The sequence below is a fragment of the Simochromis diagramma genome, unplaced genomic scaffold (assembly GCF_900408965.1).
Source record: "Simochromis diagramma unplaced genomic scaffold, fSimDia1.1 OVJJ01000361.1, whole genome shotgun sequence".
NCBI classification, from domain to species: Eukaryota; Metazoa; Chordata; class Actinopteri; order Cichliformes; family Cichlidae; genus Simochromis; species Simochromis diagramma.
The window spans coordinates 15,419,121-15,438,003 of NW_024386860.1; the positions used below are offsets into that span (position 1 = coordinate 15,419,121).

The 18,883-nt window shown below is 40.6% G+C and overlaps 1 protein-coding gene across 1 annotated transcript; it reads right to left on the reverse strand.

Annotated features, from left to right (window-relative positions):
- Positions 1-4,946: 4,946 nt before the first annotated feature.
- Positions 4,947-10,198, reverse strand: si:dkey-82o10.4 (uncharacterized protein LOC797793 homolog). The gene is made up of 5 exons (XM_040030754.1): positions 9,666-10,198; positions 8,884-8,955; positions 8,561-8,687; positions 8,329-8,473; positions 4,947-5,798 (listed from the first exon to the last, which is right to left on the reverse strand). The coding sequence occupies exons 1-5, from the start codon at positions 10,059-10,061 to the stop codon at positions 5,714-5,716; spliced, it is 825 nt and encodes a 274-aa protein (XP_039886688.1). The 5' UTR covers positions 10,062-10,198; the 3' UTR covers positions 4,947-5,713.
- Between the last annotated feature and the right edge of the window lie 8,685 nt (positions 10,199-18,883).

Below are 18,883 nucleotides of genomic sequence, written 5' to 3' on the forward strand. Positions count from 1 at the left end.
AGCAGGGCCCTATTTCAGGAAGCCGGTTTAGAAAACTCAGAGTGAAAAACGATACTCAGGGTTGAGTAACCCCGAACTGTCCAACTCGGAATATTCGGTTTCAGAAAGGCTGATAACAATTAGTTCAGTCAACGCGGAGTTGCTTTAACCCCAAGTTAAGCGCGCACACGAGGATACATAAAGCCCTGATTAGTGGAGCACAGATTAAGCGAGTCACCATGGAGACGGAGGGAAAGAAGGCGCGGTCAATGTATTTTACAGCGCTTGAGGCCGAAATTCTGATGGCAGCATATGCCGATAACATGCAAATTCCGCGGAAAAAAAGTAACACAGCCTCAGCTGCAAAAGAAAGGGAACATGCATGGCAAAACATAGCCGACAGAGTCAATGCGTGAGTGTTAATTTAAACATTGATCTAGGGATTTCCACCCATTTAACACGTTATTTTATTATATTTTATTTTATTTTTTATTTTATACATTTGATTTTGTGATGTGGTTTGAGCGCAGGTGCAACCCAACAGGCCCCAAACGTTCCTGGCAGCAAGTAAAAATGAAATATAAAAATATAGTCCAAACAGGTAAGGTGTAATTGTATTATGGGCCATAGTGCTTGGTCTGTTTGTCCGATGTAAATCAATTGCAGTTAGAGGCTACATTAATTTCCCCTCTGTAAGCACTTATTGAAATTATCTGAGCACATTACAAGTACATATTTGCTTACTCTGTATGCTCAAATGTGACCCGTTATAGCCAACAGAAAAAAAGCGGAGGCCCGAAAAACAGGTGGGGGTCCTCCACCACCACCACTCACAGAGGCTGAGCAGTTGGCTTCCACATTTGTGATAATGTTGGCAGCATCACATATGATCTTCACAGTGCAGAGAACACAAATTAGCATCCATTACTATAATGAAATAATTTGTTAGTTTGAAATACTACAGGGAACTATGTACCTGTACATTAATGCTGTGGAAAGACTTCCTGTTCACATAGTCTCCTTCATTTACTGAAGGAGCAATGATTGGAATGTGAGTGCCATCTATACAGCCAATCACGCCTGGGAACCGTGGAAATAAATGTAAAATTTAAGTAGTAGTTCAAGTATCACCACATCATGAATTAAGTTTTGTTCATCCTGATACCTGCAACTTTTGTGGAATCCCTCTTTGATAAATCTTGTGGGTCTATGACCGGGGAACACCACAAACGAGTACAGGAGACGTTTCAGTGCAACTGTGACATTCCTGACTGCCCGACAGACGGTAGCCTTGGAAACGTGCTCAGCGTCACCAATATTATACAGAAAGCTCCCGTTTGCAAAAAAACCGAAGTGCAATACAAATAATATGTACAGAACTGAGAGGATGTCCGCGATGTGTCACATGAGCAATATTAGGCCTGAGGATGTTATTCAAATAAATTATAGATTGTGCTGAAAAACGGTAACGTTCACACAGAAAATCATCAGGAAATGATAAAATGTCCAAACGCGCTCTAATCACTCTCTCCCGGCGGAGAGCTCTGCGGAGAATTTGGGCTTCAACATCTACTGGCTCTTCAAGGAAGGGACACGCCATGTCTGACACTTCCTACAGTCAGGTTTCCGACAAAGAGGCGGAGAAGGTCAGGGTTAGTTGAAGTAAACCTGCTAGGGGGCAGGTTAGCTTCACGGAGTGTGTCGTCATAGTAACTCGCTCGGAATTAATCTAAACTCGCTTTGTGAAACCGAAAACCCAGAGTTTTCGTTAACTCAGGGTATACTTACTCAGAGTTTGCACTAAACCGGCTTCCTGAAATAGGGCCCAGGAAAGAACGCTGTTTGCATTTCCTCTGTCTTTGCAACAGGGGAACTTGCAGTGCATAGGCTGTTTAAATGATTTCAGAGTCAGCTATGAAAGATCTGCATTGATATGAAAATATTCCAAAGAGACTGAGTTAAATTTGAATCCTTTCTGTGCTGCTACAGTCTTCAACAAAACAAAAACTACTGCTGATGAAAACTGCATCTTCTACACAATCGCGTGTTATATATTTTATGGATAAAGATCTACTTACCTGAATTAAAATTAAAATGTAAAAATATATAAAAAGGATGCAAGAAATGAAACTGTTTTTAAAAATCTTGACCTATTTTTTGGATTAAGGCTTTGTAGGTTGCTGCCTTTTATGTTATTTAATGAATTTGCTGGAAGCCACTTAACAGTTTCTGGCAGAACACCCATTCAAAAAGGAGGTTATGTGAAGAGACATACTGCACTTGCTGTGGTATTTTATTTTTTTCACTATATGGAATTATTTCTTGCGTCATTGAATTGGTCGTATGCAATGTTACGCTGAAGACCTGAGATGTTCTTTGAAGCTCTATTTTCATCACTGGGAACAGCAACAAACAACTTATCTCCTTTATGCATCAGAGCAGATTTTACAGCCATTAAGCCCATTTTTTACTTTAAGCACTCTTGAGATTTCCTCAGAAAGCACACACAGGTGTACTTTTTCATACCAAACATCACAGATTTTTGGGTCCCATTCAAAACTTGTTTTGATCTATAGTTTGTTTATCTTGCCTGAATATCGTGTCTGTATCAGTATAACAAAAGTGCACACACACAAATGAACATCAGAGAAATTGTGATGCTGAGTGGCATAAACAGTTTTAATCAAAAATACTTCATTGTTCAATTAATTTGTTTTGATTTTTGTTTTAAAAACACTGATCATGTTTTGGGCTTCGTATGAAGTTGATGTCACCCACCATTAATAGGAACAGCACATTTGCCACGTCAGCATTTCAGTATTATGTCAAAAGTTTGTAGTGATGTTTCTATCCACTGATCAGAGTGTTCAGGTGCTTCAGTATTTCAGTCCCTGGACCCTTCATGTGCTGACGTGACTACTACATTGCAACTTGCTCCTAGTAGTTGCCAACCCTCTCAAATGGCAGCAGTATATGAATAAGTGAATGAAAATCAAGCTTAGTGTTTTTAGGCGTGCTTTGTTTGAGCAAACATTTTCTGTTTATTGGAAACAACATGCCATCCTTTGTTGGCATATAATAAGCTGCTGTGAAGCAGTGTTCAGTTATGATTAAAAGGCAGCTGTCAGTAAATACTAAGTATGTTCTCTGAATTTTATCTCTTTTTTTTCTGTCTAGAAGTAGTATTAACTTTGATTTCCACACATATTTATCCCTTAATTCTATTAATCAACCCTATAATGAGACTCTGACAGAGACAGCACAATGAATCTGAAGCGTCCTGGAGCTGGGACACATGCAAACATACAAATACACATTAAAGAAAGCATGAGGAATTGTTTGCAATCTGCTTCGCTAACCAGATTAATGAACTAGTTGGCGTCTAGCCTGGACTGATTCACACGTCAGAACATACAAAAAACAAAAAAACAATAAAATAACTAATAAAAACATTAGCTTTTGTATATTCACCACTTGTTTATGTTTTCTTGTTAATTTCCATTAAAGTGAGTGATGCACAGGCATGTTAAATTGTTTAATGTACTCTCACCATATCCATGAGCATATTGACACGTGCTAAGCTAACCACACTCATTTAATCCCATTATGACTCGGTGAGATGCTTGACTGGAACTATTAAAAAAAAAAAAAAAAAAATCCCCCCCCCCCCCACGCAAACTTCCGCAGACCCCGCGTATTACCATGCAGGAAAATTAGACTAATCCTCAGCGTGTTTCATTATGCATGAATTAGCGGACGCTAATGACAGAATCCTCTCTGTTTGTCAGATATGTTGTCAACATTAATAATACTGCAGCAAGCTTTAACAGAATTGGATGACACGCAACATTCACGAGCCTGTCAAATGTGATGTCTTCGACAAGTGACACATTGCTGGCAGTGACTGTGGGCACAAACACAAGCTAAGGTGGAGAATTTTATGGCAGAATTAGTCATTCTTGCTTGGAGCAAAACGGTACTATTATAACTATTTTCATTTTGTACAAGATTTGTGTTATGCTCTCTTTGGCCCATCAAGAACTGGCTTCAACTTTGTCGCTGGCAGCCATCTACTAGAACATATGTCCCTTTCTGCTTACTACAGAAAGTGGATTTTCTTCCCTGATGCTTTTTTTTATCACTAACAGAATTCCGGTATTAGTTGAATACCAGAATACAGATCTAATATTAACAAAGTTTTCTCTTGGCCTTTATATTAGTCACTTGTGGGAAAAACTATTCTGCAGTGCTCCACAAAGTACCAAAGTACTCCACAAATTTGGCACTGCATGTCTGCACAAGTATTCAAAACCTACTTTAGCAACAATTTAACCACTAACAGGTGGGATTTCAATGTGTTGTTCTAGTTGCTGATGAAGCTGCAAGCAGAAATGAATAAAGAAAAAGAAATGCTAAACTGAACTGCAGTGTGAAACCTGAGCTATTAGCTCACATGGATTACTTTTACATACACTGACTTTATTATTTTAAACTTTGGCCACTCTAGCGGTATATATAAGGCAGGAAGTAAGGAGCATAAGCACTTAGGTTTTCTTTAAGGCTTTTTAATGTGGGGATAAGAAACTGCAGAGGCAACCATTGGTGTAGAGCAGGGGTGTCAAACTCCAGTCCTTGAGGGCCGATGTCATGTCAAACTTGTAAATGTGTCCCTGCTGCAAAACACCTGAAAAAAGGTAGCAGGTCTTTAGCAAGACTCTGTAGAACTTGAATGCATGCTGAGGTGGCAGCTCCTAATGTAAGTGTTTGGAAAAATGTACTTCTAAAAAGTACTTTTATTGCACCATGCTCATTCACTCATGAGCTGCTGTAACATGAATCAAATGACTGAATTGCCACCTCAGCATGCAGTCAAGTTCTGTAGAGTCTTGCTAATGACATACTAATTTTATTCAGGTGTGTTGCAGCAGGGAGACATTTACAAGTTTCATGACATCAGCCCTGGAGGACTGGAGTTTGACACCTCTGGTGTAGAACAAATGGAATCTGTTGGGTCCTGATTTTCATCAGGGAAAGGACAGAAATTGGTGATGTAGTTTATAGATAGAACATACTGGTACTCAGACACCAATCAGATCATTATTACTTCTTAGTTTCTAGAAAAAAATACCTGTGTATCTCCATCATAATTTGTAGTTTCTTTTTCAGATTTAATAAAAATAACTTTTGGAACGTGACAAAAGATATCATGGTTACAGCTGTAATACAATGACAAATGACCAAACTCAATTTAATAAAGCATGTAGTTGAAAGGTCCCAAAAAAATAAGCATGTACATGAAGTTGGTCAATGATCCAGAAAATAACTTCAATCTGTTCATATACTGTTTTTGTCTTTGGAGTGTCTATTAAAGGGATAACATTTTCAATAGGAAAACACAAACGAAATAGTCAACAGACCATAAGAACAGTAATGGTGAAGCATATACAGAATCTCATTTAAAAACACCTGACGGGAGTCAACAGGTGAATCAGAGAGACTGTACAGTACCACTACTTCTAGTCTGACATGTAAGGCTTTAGGGGCATCAAAGAAAAACCCTAAAGCCTACTCAGCTGTGCAGACACTGAGTTCTACTCAGTGTCTGCACAGCTCCAGCACTCTGGGTCCCATTTAATGTGATCCAAATGGAAAATGATCAGTACAGTTTCTCACTTTGAAGGTTGCCTTCCATAGGAAAGCAAAAAATGACAAATCTGAGCAAAGCTGAGTCAGATTATTCAGCTAGTTTCCAGTGCCAGTGCCAAACAGTGGTAACAGTCCAGTCAGAAGAGGCTCCCCTCGTTAGCTCTCGGTGGAATCTGCGACGACACGAAGCAAAGATGGTTAAAAACTTCCCACACTGTTAATCATGCACATCCTAGATTAGTAGTACAAGTTTATTGAAAGTGCTGAAAGAAAAGATGGACCGACTAACCCTGACATTCAAACTAAGTTTCTTGTCTCACCTTGAAAATAATTGTATATAATTCTGAAAATGGCGCCTGTTTCATGCCAAACTGTCGGTTTCATGTGAGCCTTCAGGATAACATTTGAAGTGTAACAGGATTTCTCAGAGAGGATTTTAAGACCTGGAACAATAGGACAGAGAATCTGGCTAACTAGATAGGTGGGTATTAGGTAGAATAGCCACACACTGTGGTCCAACAACTGGATTACTGGCTGAGAACAGAAAGAGGCTTTGACTGTTAGCACTGTGTGGGTGTGGAATGATTTGTCTTTTTGTTTAACCAGCAAACTTTATTGAAGAATTTAACATATTCAGAGCTGGATTCCAAACTACAGGAAGTTAGCAGACCTTTGCAGTGAAGGAATTGCAGTTATGCCAACGTTTCTTAACACTTTAAGGCAAAAAAAAAGAAGCCACAATTCTTTGTTGATATTTGGTGAAATAATAGAAAATAAAGTTTCAAGTTACTGCTTATCTTTTAAAGTCAGTCAGTGATCAAGCACAGAATAACAAAGGTTTATGATGTGGCATCAGATTTCTGCACAGCCAGGTTGCTTTCAAAGAAAAAAAAAAGATTGATTTGCTTAATTTCAGGTATGTGACGGTAGTGTGTGTTGTTCTAAACACTGACCAACAGACACAACTGTGCCTGAATGCATCATATATCAACAGTGACAGGGGACTAAAAGTTGCTGCCTCTCAGTTTGTTTTTTCACACATCATCCCTGCACACATCGTGTGATAGAAGAACCAGTCACATGACCATTCAAGTACACTGAACATGCATCTGCCATCGTAAACAGGAAGCTGAAACCGTTTGATTTCTTGATGGGGAGGAAGAACCACGATGGTATAAATGAATTCCTTTGCCTAGATGCATGATTTTAACGAATGGTTACATAAAGTGACTAGAAGCACGAGGAGATGATGACTGTGAAAAGAGCGTAATACGCTGATAAGATTTTCAAACTCCAAGTAGCTTAGCAGCATTTCCAAAAGTCTCAGTTTTAAAGGTCCATAAGCACCGCAGTAGTGTGGCTGTTGGTCATAAACCAACCTGCAAATTCAGAGTCTAAAATGAATCAACACAGAAACTTAATAAACTGCAGATCCTCACATGGCCACTGTGGCTGGCTCCAAAAGAACATGATATTTGACTCCAGGGATATTAGATTTCTGTCAGTGCGCCCCAGGGTGGCTGTGGCCACAATGTAGCTTGCCATCAACAGTGTGTGAATGTGTGTGTGAATGGGTGGATGACTGGATGTGTAAAGCACTTTGGGGTCCTTAGGGACTAGTAAAGCGCTATATAAATACAGGCCATTTTTACCATTTCATATATCTCTGGATGCTGGTAAAGCTCAAATTTAACTGTGTGGGTGATTTGGGGCAGGTTTGATTTTAGTGTAGTGGTTAACACATTCACCTAATGAATGAAAGATCACACACAAATCCCTGGGAGGAAGCACACCTGGACATCCAGCCTAAAAAAATCAGCCAAATCAAACATTTAGATCCATTTGTTATGGCGATCATAAGGGAGCTCCAAAAGAAGCTTCTATCTGTCAAATATTATTAACAACTATATTACATAAATATTCCTGCTAACCCAGCTAGTAAGAAAAATTCCACCTTCTCAATGAAATATGGTCACTCTGGTTTAACCTCCCCCCCCCAAAACGGTAACAAGAAGGCTTCAAAATATGTCAACCAACCCATGGGTGACATCCCAGTGAATATGTTCATCTGTTATATAGTCTATGCCACAATTCTAAAAAGTTTTTAAAAACAAAAATGACCCCGAAAATGAGTTTCTAAAGCAAATTGAAAGCAGACATAATTGTTTTACCCTTTTTTTCCTACCAGTACTATTTTTTTTCTTACTTTCAAGTGACTGAAGTAGCAGTAGAAATATACATGTCACTTTTGCCACTTTCCTTAAGAGAGGCATTAAATACAACACAGACCCTCATCCATGGGATCCTTCTGAACATTTCACTGTTTCTTTCTGCATTTACTTTAAAAACCTTCAACTCACCACCAGCAGCTCTGCTCCCCTCCCAACAAAAACAGACCTGCTGTATGCTGGAAGGCCTGCAGGTAGCTTTGAGCTTTTGCCAACATAAAATTATCTCTAAGCAAATATTTGTACACTTTAATTTTGCATCAGCATAGCCTATATGGAGAAGTAAAGCAAACAAAGATTTTGGCACATTTCAGCAAATTAATGATCAAAAGTTTTCTTTAAGCAAAGAAAGCAAAGACATAGCTTCAGCTCTGCTAACATGCCAGAGCTGAATGAGGAAATATTTGTTTCTAAGCCATGCTTCTGGATGATTGGCTTGTTTGTGATGTTGACAGATGACGAGATGAGTGCTTACTCATAAACAGCAGTTACAATTTTCTTCTGTGGGCCGCCGTCTTCACTGGATCCCACTTTGAAGATTTTTGTACCCTCAGGGTCATCGGGTCCTTCATGTGATGACAGGATCCAAAATCTCATGACGATATAGCAAAACTTCCTACCTGCAAAAAAAAAAAAAGACAGAAATCAGAGTCCGTCCTGCCGTTCATATCACTTCCTCATCCCATGTTCTGATTTCACAAACTGACCATACTGATCAAAGACGACAGAGATGTCCTCTGGAAGCACAAATACAATATCATCCGTTTGGACACCGAGCTGCTTCCTCTGAGCATCAGTGAGAGACCCGCACCTCTTCTCAACATATTCCAACATCTGGAAGGAAAAACAAGACGATCATTACTAAAAAAAAGACTGAAAGTGGGAAAAAAAAGTCTTAATTTGACATAAATACTAAATGTTAGATTTTATTAACACTAACAGTTTGATACAGTCCTGTACTGTCTGTGTGGGACAGTCTCAACAAAGTCAGCTTTTTTAATACACCTTTGTTATGTCTTTGATGTGTTACCTCATTGGACACTATCCCCTTTAGCTCATGATATCTGCCGTTGGACATCTTGTTGGAGACATGAACCAAGGCCTGGAATGGATGAGGAACAAAAAGGTGGCTTATTCTCTTTAACCACAGTATTTAATAAAAAGCCGCGATTCCTGACGGTACAAGTGTGTGTTTGCGTCTTTAAAACGGGTTTACAACCTGCCATGTTGCCTCAGGCTGGGTAATAACCAGAAAAATAAGTAAATACACAATCTTAAAAGTCTCTAGTTGAAACTGTAACTGCTCTGCTGCTTTCAGTCGTGTTATGTGTTCTTCATTAGCACAATGAACCTGCCCAGTTTTCACCTTGGCAGGTTCATTCAGTAGGGGTGGTTGTAGCTCAGCTAGAAGAGCAGGTCATCCACTAATCAGAAGGTTGGTGGGTCAATCCCTGGCTGCGTGTGCATTCACTGAAGGTGGAAAGCATTTGTTTATGGGGGGGACAAGCACATGTGGGACAACACTGCTATTAAAAAAGTAAAGCTGAAGATAAACAGGCGGATGAAGGTCACGTGATGTGATGCAAACTTTAGCACAGAGCAAAATGTTATTTAGCGAGGTATAGTTTAATGTGGTGTTGTCCCACCTACGTTATCCAATCCATGACCTCTTGATGTCCTAGTATCAGATGTAAACGTGTATTTACTACTAAAGGTAACTCTTTCAAACAATGGTCCATATAAAGCATGAAAAATTTGCTTTTTATTATTGACAGTACTGATGAAAAAGTAAAACGGCCTGTCGGTAGTTACCTGCTTCACACCTCTTTCAAACTCCTCAGAGTTGACGTCTAACTCAAAGTACAGATCGAGTGCAAACATGATGACCTTACACCTGATCCATGTGATCGGGTCTGGAATGCCGACCACGGAGATAGCGGGCCGGCGGCCGGAGCTCTCCTTGGGCCCGTCAGCTCCATGCTGCGAGCAGAACAGTCTGTGTTTCACACCGGCGAACACGAGACTCCGTCCCCACAGCCTCCGGCCCGGCGCCGCGGTGTAAAGACGCACGGAACGCACAACCGGACCGTCCCACTGCCGGTGCGCAGCCGGCTGCTTGCAGCTGTTCTTGCGGGCACAGACCCCCGCTGTACAGGCCACGAGGCCGCCGAACTCCCGGCATGCGGCGAGGCTGCTGATCCGCTGCATCAGAGCGGGAAGGACACAGCGTTAAGGCTCCGTGTCCACCACAGACCGAGGCGACAGCCTCCATCCACACTGCAGCCTCTTGTAACCTTATGCAACTCACCCCATATTGTACCCATAATGCCTATGGTGAAAACGACGTACACATAACAGTGCTGCTTTCAAGAACTGTTGGAAATTTTAACAATCGGAGTGACTGTGTGTGTTTGGCCTTGCCTGTGCTGGGGTTCGTCTTCGCTTTCACAGAACTCTAGCACTCGGTCTGCTGCTGTTTACTTTGAACAATCACTAAAGTATTGTTACATTTTTATAAATATGTTTTTATTGCTTTGAAGTCTTAGACTCTTGAACTATGCTGTCCTACAAGTTAGTATGCTAAACAGCACATATAATGATCATATTCAACTTCTGCAACATTTTCAATAACGATCTGCTACATTTTATTTCCTGTTTTTTATATAATATTCATTACCGATTTGAGCACAGACAGACCATGCTCAGTATTTTCTGGCAAAATGTGTGACTACATATTTATACCGTATTTTACACAGTCGGTCCTTCAGATTGAATTCAGATTGTTTTTGAAAGACTAGACTGGATCTGCGTAAGAGTTCGTGAATGGCACTCATTGGGGGTATTTAAAGGCAGCAAAGTGGTTTTACTGATAGGGTCCAGTAGAGGGAGATAAATACTCATTTATCCCGTGTGTGTGTGTGTGTGTGTGTGTGTGTGTGTGTGTGTGTGTGTGTGTGTGTGTGTGTCTCGAATAAGGGAACTAGAAAACAAACTTTACGTGTGTCTCTGCCCGCATGTAGTCTATTATAAAAACGATAAAAGAGAACATGTAAAAGAAAAAAGCAGCAGCAACACACGTACGCACGCACGCACACACACACACACACACACACACTGAGTTGTTCACACGGGCCAGCAGTTTTAGCCAGGCTTTTGTTTTCTGAGCAGGTGCCCAAAATGATTGTGCGAAAATGTGAAATTTGATCAGCAGACCAAAACATCATTAAGTCCCCGCTGTTCTCGGTGATTGCAGGTCAGCTCCGCTGTATCGTCGCGCTCTCCCTCCTCTGTGCACACACGCGCTCGCACGCATTCAGCAGACACCTGCGCGCGGCCCCGCCCACCTGAAGTTCTCCCAACTAATTTTATTTATCAATAATTAGCCGCGCAGCACTTGGTTATTTGAAATTGCGCTCAGACACGGAAACCTTTCCGGGATGTATCATAGTAATTATATGTGTCAGTTGAGAATGCTTTTTACATCTGCCAGTGGAGTGGAGCAGAATATTAACGACTCCTCGCTGGGTGGGATTAATTGTTGGAGAATCTGCAGTTTAATACACAAGCGAGGAAGAGTTAGAGTCCGGGCTGCTGTTTATTGCACCATTGGTAAATTAAACATACACAGTCTGAACTGACATAGGGAAGGTCCCCAAGACAGGGCCACGCTGTGCACTAACAATGCAGGGCACGATCAGAGACATTATCAGAGCAAGTTGTGGAATTCAAAGAATCCTGGACTTGAAATCTGTGGGAGAAGTAGCAAAGACTGGAGTGGAAGTATTATTCAGATGGGCAAATTTCGCCTTATTTGAGGGCAAGTTCAGGGTTCATTAAGTTTGAAAGATTTTCATCAGATTTAGAACAGATTCTATACCTGCACTTGTACACAGCAAAATCTCCAGTGTTAAATTAACACTAGAGAGTGTCTATATGGGTCCACTCCTCTGAGTGTTAAATACAACACTGTTGAGTGTTAAATTAACACTTTTGACAGTGTTATATGTTTAAAAGTAACCTAGTCAGTTTTGAAGATTAACAATGGCTAACACTGAGAAGTGCTGATTTTCTAACACTGGAAAATAACTCAAAATGTTAGAAATATTCCAGTGTTAGAAAATCAGCACTGCTCAGTGTTAGCCATTGTTAATCTTCAAAACTGACTAGGTTACTTTTAAACATATAACACTGTCAAAAGTGTTAATTTAACACTCAACAGTGTTGTATTTAACACTCAGAGGAGTGGACCCATATAGACACTCTCTAGTGTTAATTTAACACTGGAGATTTTGATGGTAAAAATGTTCTTTTAGATAAATCTGTAAGCTTTGCAGGGTTGTAGAAGGACTTTGGTGTTATTTAGCTGATAATAACAAATCCGAAGCTGCTCAAATTCTTGTAAAGTTCACATTAGTGAAACTTTTAGGTCCCCAGGTCTCTCCTCATGTTGTTGTATTGGAAGTGTAAGTAATTGTGATGTTGTTTAAAGGTGATCACATACAGCCATATCAAAGTCTTGTGTATTGTTTGGGGTCATTTGAAGAGCTGAACTTGACTTAAAGGTAGTGTACCTTCTTCAGTTGAGGTTGGTTTTGAGATTTTCAGGAGTCAGTATCTTCAAATGGGACTGTAAATGAGTCATAATTACTAAATTAATAAATGAAGGTAATTTCCCTCCAAAATATTTGGCAGATTTATAGCCTTCGAGGCCCAGCAGTATTTCTGCTCTTTCTGAATTCATTCAATCTAATTTCCTGTTAGTCTTATAATGTTGTAGTGTCGGACCCTAAGGGTGTTATTATTGTCACTCAGTATCACAGCGTGTGAGCTGTAACACTGCAGCCTGCGTCTTCGCTGGGTCCGTTCCTCTGTTGTGCCACTGAAAGGCACTGTTGTCCACGGCTGAGCTCCACGCTGGTGTAACGTGCTCTAACAGAGATGAACATACCGTGCTGAACAAACCCTCCAGAGTGCACGAGGCAGGTCACTGAGAGTAAATATGGACACTGGTTCATCAGAGGCAATGAGACAACTCCATCAATAAACAACATGTGGATATAAAATATAAGGGCACGCGGTCTGGGTGGAATCACAACTATAGCACATCTTAGACGTCACAAAATGAATGTAAATGGCACTTTAGCTTTGCTGTTCACGTGGGAGGACGAGGTGAAACGTCTCACTTTAACTCAGTGGTTTCTAACCTGGGGATTAAAACAAATAATGACAAGAAAGCAGAAACATTTCTCAGCTCAAGAAAATGATGACGCTATCCAAATAAGTACCTGTTAACTGCTGCCTATAACGCACAATATATACTGTAATTATTTTTTTGAGCTGGTATTTACAGTGCTTCTATAGCCCTACTGACCACACACAGTGATATACTGTACAAGCCAAATTTATCAGTTTCTTTATATGTTCTTTATTTTTCTGGCATTCACACCCACAGCCATGCATGCCAGTGAACTTTATCTGTATACCGAGTGAAATTTAAATATTCAGTCCCTCAAAATTGTTTCAGTGAAACAAAACGAAACAAAAGTCATAGAAGCTGAAATTACAGTCAAAATGGTAATGACTTATAAGTGTGTCACATTATCGCCTAATATTTGTAAAGCTGAGGTGTTTGGATGTATCCTTTTTTTAATCTTTGCCATTTAAAATGCAATCAGTAAACCAAAAAAAACAGATACAACCTGCACCATTGTGCCACAAGAAGAGGTTGCGTTGGCTCATATAAAACCGATTCATATATATATTTATATCTACATTTTCTTTTTTACAAAAGTGGTATTTTGCAATTTCAAATTTTATTTTATTTTTTACATTTCTTCATAATCAGGTTTTTAGAACTACTTGGTCAACTTTGTGTTGGAAAGGATAGCGTGTTAAATCTGAAAATATGTTGTTTTTGTAAATTTGAATTTAATCTGGGCCACAGGTATTGGATTTTGTGTGAGCTGGCAGGGAGCCACACACAATAGCAGGCACAGGTGTTGACCAGGAAAAAAAAGAGACAGAGTGAAAGAGAAAGAAAGAAAAGGTAGAGGTGGAAAGTGATTTGAATTATCATTGCAGAATACATTTGGCATGGCTGCAGCGGAAAAAGCTTTAAATAGAGTCGTAAAGTTTTTATTTAAAACGGACGCACGGGCATTTCCAAAATTTACATTTCCGCACCTCTTTTGTGTCTTTTTTTCTGCCGGAGTGAACCGTCAATTTCCAAATGCAGAACTCGTTGATCAAGAGAGCAGATATCTTTAACTTAAACGTCGGGTAATGAGAGAAATTAGCACAAATGCTCTTAGTAATAGTTTCTGATTTATTTTTTTTTTCACTCACAAATTATTTTTCAACTTGTTTTTGTATCTGCGCATAAATTAAAAAAATCGGCTGAAATTTATTATTCATCTGAGATGTGATTAATATGCAAAATTATGCAAATTAAGATGCAATTAGGCTCCAATTCTCTAGTGGAATTTTCCATTATAATTTAATACAAAGTAACAGAGTAATTGGTGTCACGTGTAATTACGGTTACTCAAGTGCACTTTCAGGCATGCAAATGATTCGCTATATGTTGGTTATCCTATGCAAATGTACCATGTGGTGTTTTAACAAGTTGAGGAAAACACAATGGGCGTGTGGTTACCCAGTGGGGTTGGAACAAGGTAAGTGTATTTAGCTGGAAAACTTTCAGTGCTCAGATTATCACCAGTTAAGACTTCCAGTTACTTCTTCTTTTTTCTTTTTTTGAATTTATGATGAATGCTGGAGAGGCACACACTTTCATCCGCCACCAATCGATTAATGAGGGAAAAGTGGTTTTGGATGTGACGGTTCGAGGGAAAGGAGGTGGTTTCCAACATGAAACTGTTGCTTCAGTTGACATAGTTCACGAGAAGCATAAGACACCACCCGACCCCACCCCCCCACCCCACTTCCTCGCTTCAGTCAGAGCTTTTCTGCATCTTCATTAGAACTGTGCCCTGTTTGATCAATGACATTGCAAATGTCACAAGCAATCACAAAACATTACGACTTGAGGGGCAATTACACCGCAGCTCGGTGTGACAAACTTTGCAGCCGGCGGCCGGGCAGAGGGAAGAAAAGCGATTATGTAATTGATATCTATTTAGATAGAATGAAAGTCCTGTAGAACGCTCGGAGGGAAAAACTGTTCGCAGAGCAATTCCTTCTTGGGAGGCAAATTGATTTTAAATTGTTACATGGCTGGTTACATGTCCTGACATCTTGCTTTGCTCTCTCTGACACACACACACACGCACATAAACACGCTCTCTCTCTGGCATTTAAACACACACAGATACGCTCACTTACATGCACACACTCCTGCAGACACACACCCTCCGCTATCTGTCTTGTTCATGATCAACGCTCTGAACAAAGACATCCTCCCTCCCTCATGCCCCCTCCCTGCCTCACCCATTTCTCTCTCTCTCTCCCTCTCCGCCTCCACTCTGTGTGCCTGCCTGCTTGCACAACTCTCTCAAAGAACATAATCCCTCAACAAAATGGAAACACAAAGGAAACTTGAGCTCAATCCTATAAACGCACGGACACAGCAGACAATGCCTCCTCCCACCCGTTTCCCCCTATCCCCGTCCCCCTGCCTCCCCAACAGCCATAAATGCCCCGTGGCACAGATCAGGCTTTATCAATCCTCCCTCCCTCCCTCTCTTCCCCCTCATCCTCCTCCTACATCCATCCCTCCTTCCCTCCCTGATTTCCACCCCACCGCCACCACCTCTACTTTCCTCCCGTCTCCCATACCTCCACACAGGCTGTTCTCGTGCAGCAGCCGAGCTGAAAGTCGCTTCGCGATTTGGCTCGCAAATTTACTCGCTTCTTACGAGTCTTTGATTCGAGCAGTAGTGGTAACGTCGCAGGGGCTGACGTGGAGGTAGACGTTGGAGTTGTTCAAAACTTCAAGGTGCAGCAGCCCGACTACTACGATTTTAACTCAGCGTCTTGATTTTGCAAGAAGTTCCCATCGCCTCGTCTGTTTCTTTGGTTCTGCCATGGCACCAAGCAAACATGAATCAGACGACTCTGTCCAACACTTCTACATCTTTTTCCTTACATTTCTTTTTTGTTGTTGTTGTCGATGATGACATTCAAATCTCTGTAGGTGGTGCTCGGGCGCAGTCATTAGCAAGTTTCTGTATCTCATCCCAAACAAACACTGATGTTGCTGTGTGACAGGTTTCTTTGGCAAGACCTATCACACATATGTTTTCAGAACCACAGCCTTAAAAGTAAAAATTTTCACTACTGTCCAAAAGAAGTTTTCTATATTCATCAATCCTCCTTATCGTCCTTTCTTAAAAGCAGGTCTAAATCAATTTGTCTGGGCTTCAAAACCATTGAAAAGAAAGTAGTTTGCAAGTTACCATGTTTTCTGGTTAAGTTTATAATATTTAGGTTGTGCTGTGGGTTGATATGACTGCTTGAAATGGTTAAACTTTTACAGTAATAAACCCTCGGTTACGGTTAAGGAATCATGTTGGTCATCTTTTAAAAACAAAACAACAGTGACTGCCGAACGGCGGTTTCCTTGTTGTTCACGCGACTTCCTTGAACGTAAACATAAGCCCGTATGGGGGATTTCTCTTACAGCTCATCATAACTTCTTGTTTTTACTCAAACAAAAGTTTCTGTTCAGATTTATGACACAGTCAAGATGTTGATTTGTTCTAATTTGCCCGGAAATTGGCTCATATTGTATGAAATGCAATATAAGCCGAAGGTTGCGTGACACGAGATACTAAGGAAACTTTGATTTACAGTCGATGTCTTTACTTTAAGGTGAGAAATATTCACCGGCTGAATTTATTACCCAGGATCCTACAATGAAGTGTCTGTGTGACTTTAGTATGAAATAACAATGTTGCGTGCAGCAAACCGAAGATGTTTTGTGGCTTTCCATTATGTAGGTCAGTGTCAGTTTCCAACTTTGACTAAACTGTTTTGCACCAGTTTGTTATTAAAGTTTAACCAAACCCTGCACCTGAGCTCCCACCGATGCCTCATGTTCCCCTCCTGAAAGCGATTCCTGCTCCGAGCCCCAACCGTGCCCAAGAAAGAGCCCCCTGGAGGTGGAGGTGAGGCGGGTGAGGTTTGAACTGCTCTAATCTGATTGTGGGTGGGAGGAGCAGATGATAGGGAGGAGGGTGGATGTTTGGCACCGGTACTGGGACTCTGTGACTGTGTGGTCTTCGGAGAACCACTTAGCGCCCACGTGCTCTCCTCCATTTCCAGGCTTTGGGAAAGGTGAGGTAGGCCGTCTTCCTCCTTTACCACCCGCTCCGACCTGCTGATTAAATCAACCCTAAGCAGGGCAAAGCGAGATAACAGAGGCAAAGTAGGCCGCCTTTGCTCGCTGTCACAGGAAGAGGAAGTGCCCTAGTGTACCTTCACCTGTGCTCGATGCCTCGCTGGTGCTGCTGCTGCTACAACCCGTTGCACAGCTGGAGACGAGAAGGCAAGCGTGTTAGATCAGAGAGCAGCGAAGCTCACATGTTGCGTTTCCTGCTACCGCGACGGTGTCGAGTGACCGTCTGAGGCCTCAGAACAAAAGACTCACAGAGATTGCGGCTCTTTTCTGGCATAACTGAAATTAGCAACCGCTCTTTGAGAGTGTCAGTATGTGCTCATTAGGCTGAAATGAAAATAAAATGAGGGCTTTGCACATTTAACTGAAAATATTCTCAGTGTTTAGACTAATCCCATGAAAAGTCAGGTGAGATGTTTGAAAATGTGTTCAAACATCTCAATAATTAAACCCTAATCAGTTTGGAAATGTAGCAACTAAAGTAGTGGATAGAAAACATGTTTTGGATTATTATATATATTCTCCTACGTTTAACATGCCAGTGAGTAAATCCCACAAACATCAGAGATCTGGGATGGCGAGTCCTTCTCTATAAATTCTATAAATGTCTGGTCTCTTTTCATGGATTACTGTCATTTGCCATCCACTATTGTGAGCGCCTGCCAGGCTGGCTTGCCATTTCTGGGCCTGTGTTTCCAACCTTGATATATTTGCCAAATGAATATTTGAAGCTGTAATTAAATTTATCCCACCTCTACACCTTCTGTAAGACGGCCACCTTGCACATTTCTCACACGCCATATTTCAGCTATTTTTTGTGTGGAGAAAAAAACACAGCTCGTTGCCATTTTTTAATGATTTGGAATGAGGATATTTTTACTAGAATAAACCTGATTTCAGGACATTCATAATGGTCGTGCTTACGTATTCAGACATAAATACACTCGGTGCGATGACACCGGCTGCATCTGACTTTGTAAACAAACTTTATAACATGTCAGTAAACATGGGAAAAGAGATTAGGAAAAGACTGAAATTTTAGCATTTTTAAAAAATAAAAATCAGGTGCTGCTGATGACAAAATAAGCCTAGATGATGGTGGATAAATAAGAAAGTCTGTTATGCAGCTTTGTCTCGTTTTCACATTTCAAAAGTAAATGCAAAAAGTAGATGTGAGATTAAGACTGGAGGAAAGGTCATGTTTTATTAAAAGCCAACATGCATGAGGACGCAAGGCTCCGCATGCAAGGGACAAACAACGCATTAAATAATTCATGATGAGCATCAACTCAGCACTGTATTTGCTTTTTGGGCTTTTCCTTCAGTTGGTGAGGATGACTTTTTCACCTCAAACATATTCATGAATAAACTAAATAAAAAACACTTGGCAGTTAATTTATAAAAAGCTGCATGATTTTATTTAAATTACAGAAGAATCAGTAAGTTTTTTTTTTTTTTTTTTTTTAATTTAAATAAACTTTAGAAAAAAAAATCAAATTTTTTTGGGACCCACTTGTCTCGTCCGTCCTCTTTTTTTGTAACCAAAGTGCTTCGGAGTGATTTGTCCCATCATCGCCCTCCTTCTGAATCCTGTTAGTTACACTTTGAAGGAGCTTCTTCCTGATAATTAAAATCTCCAAGAGTCCCAATAATTACCACTGGTTCGCACTGC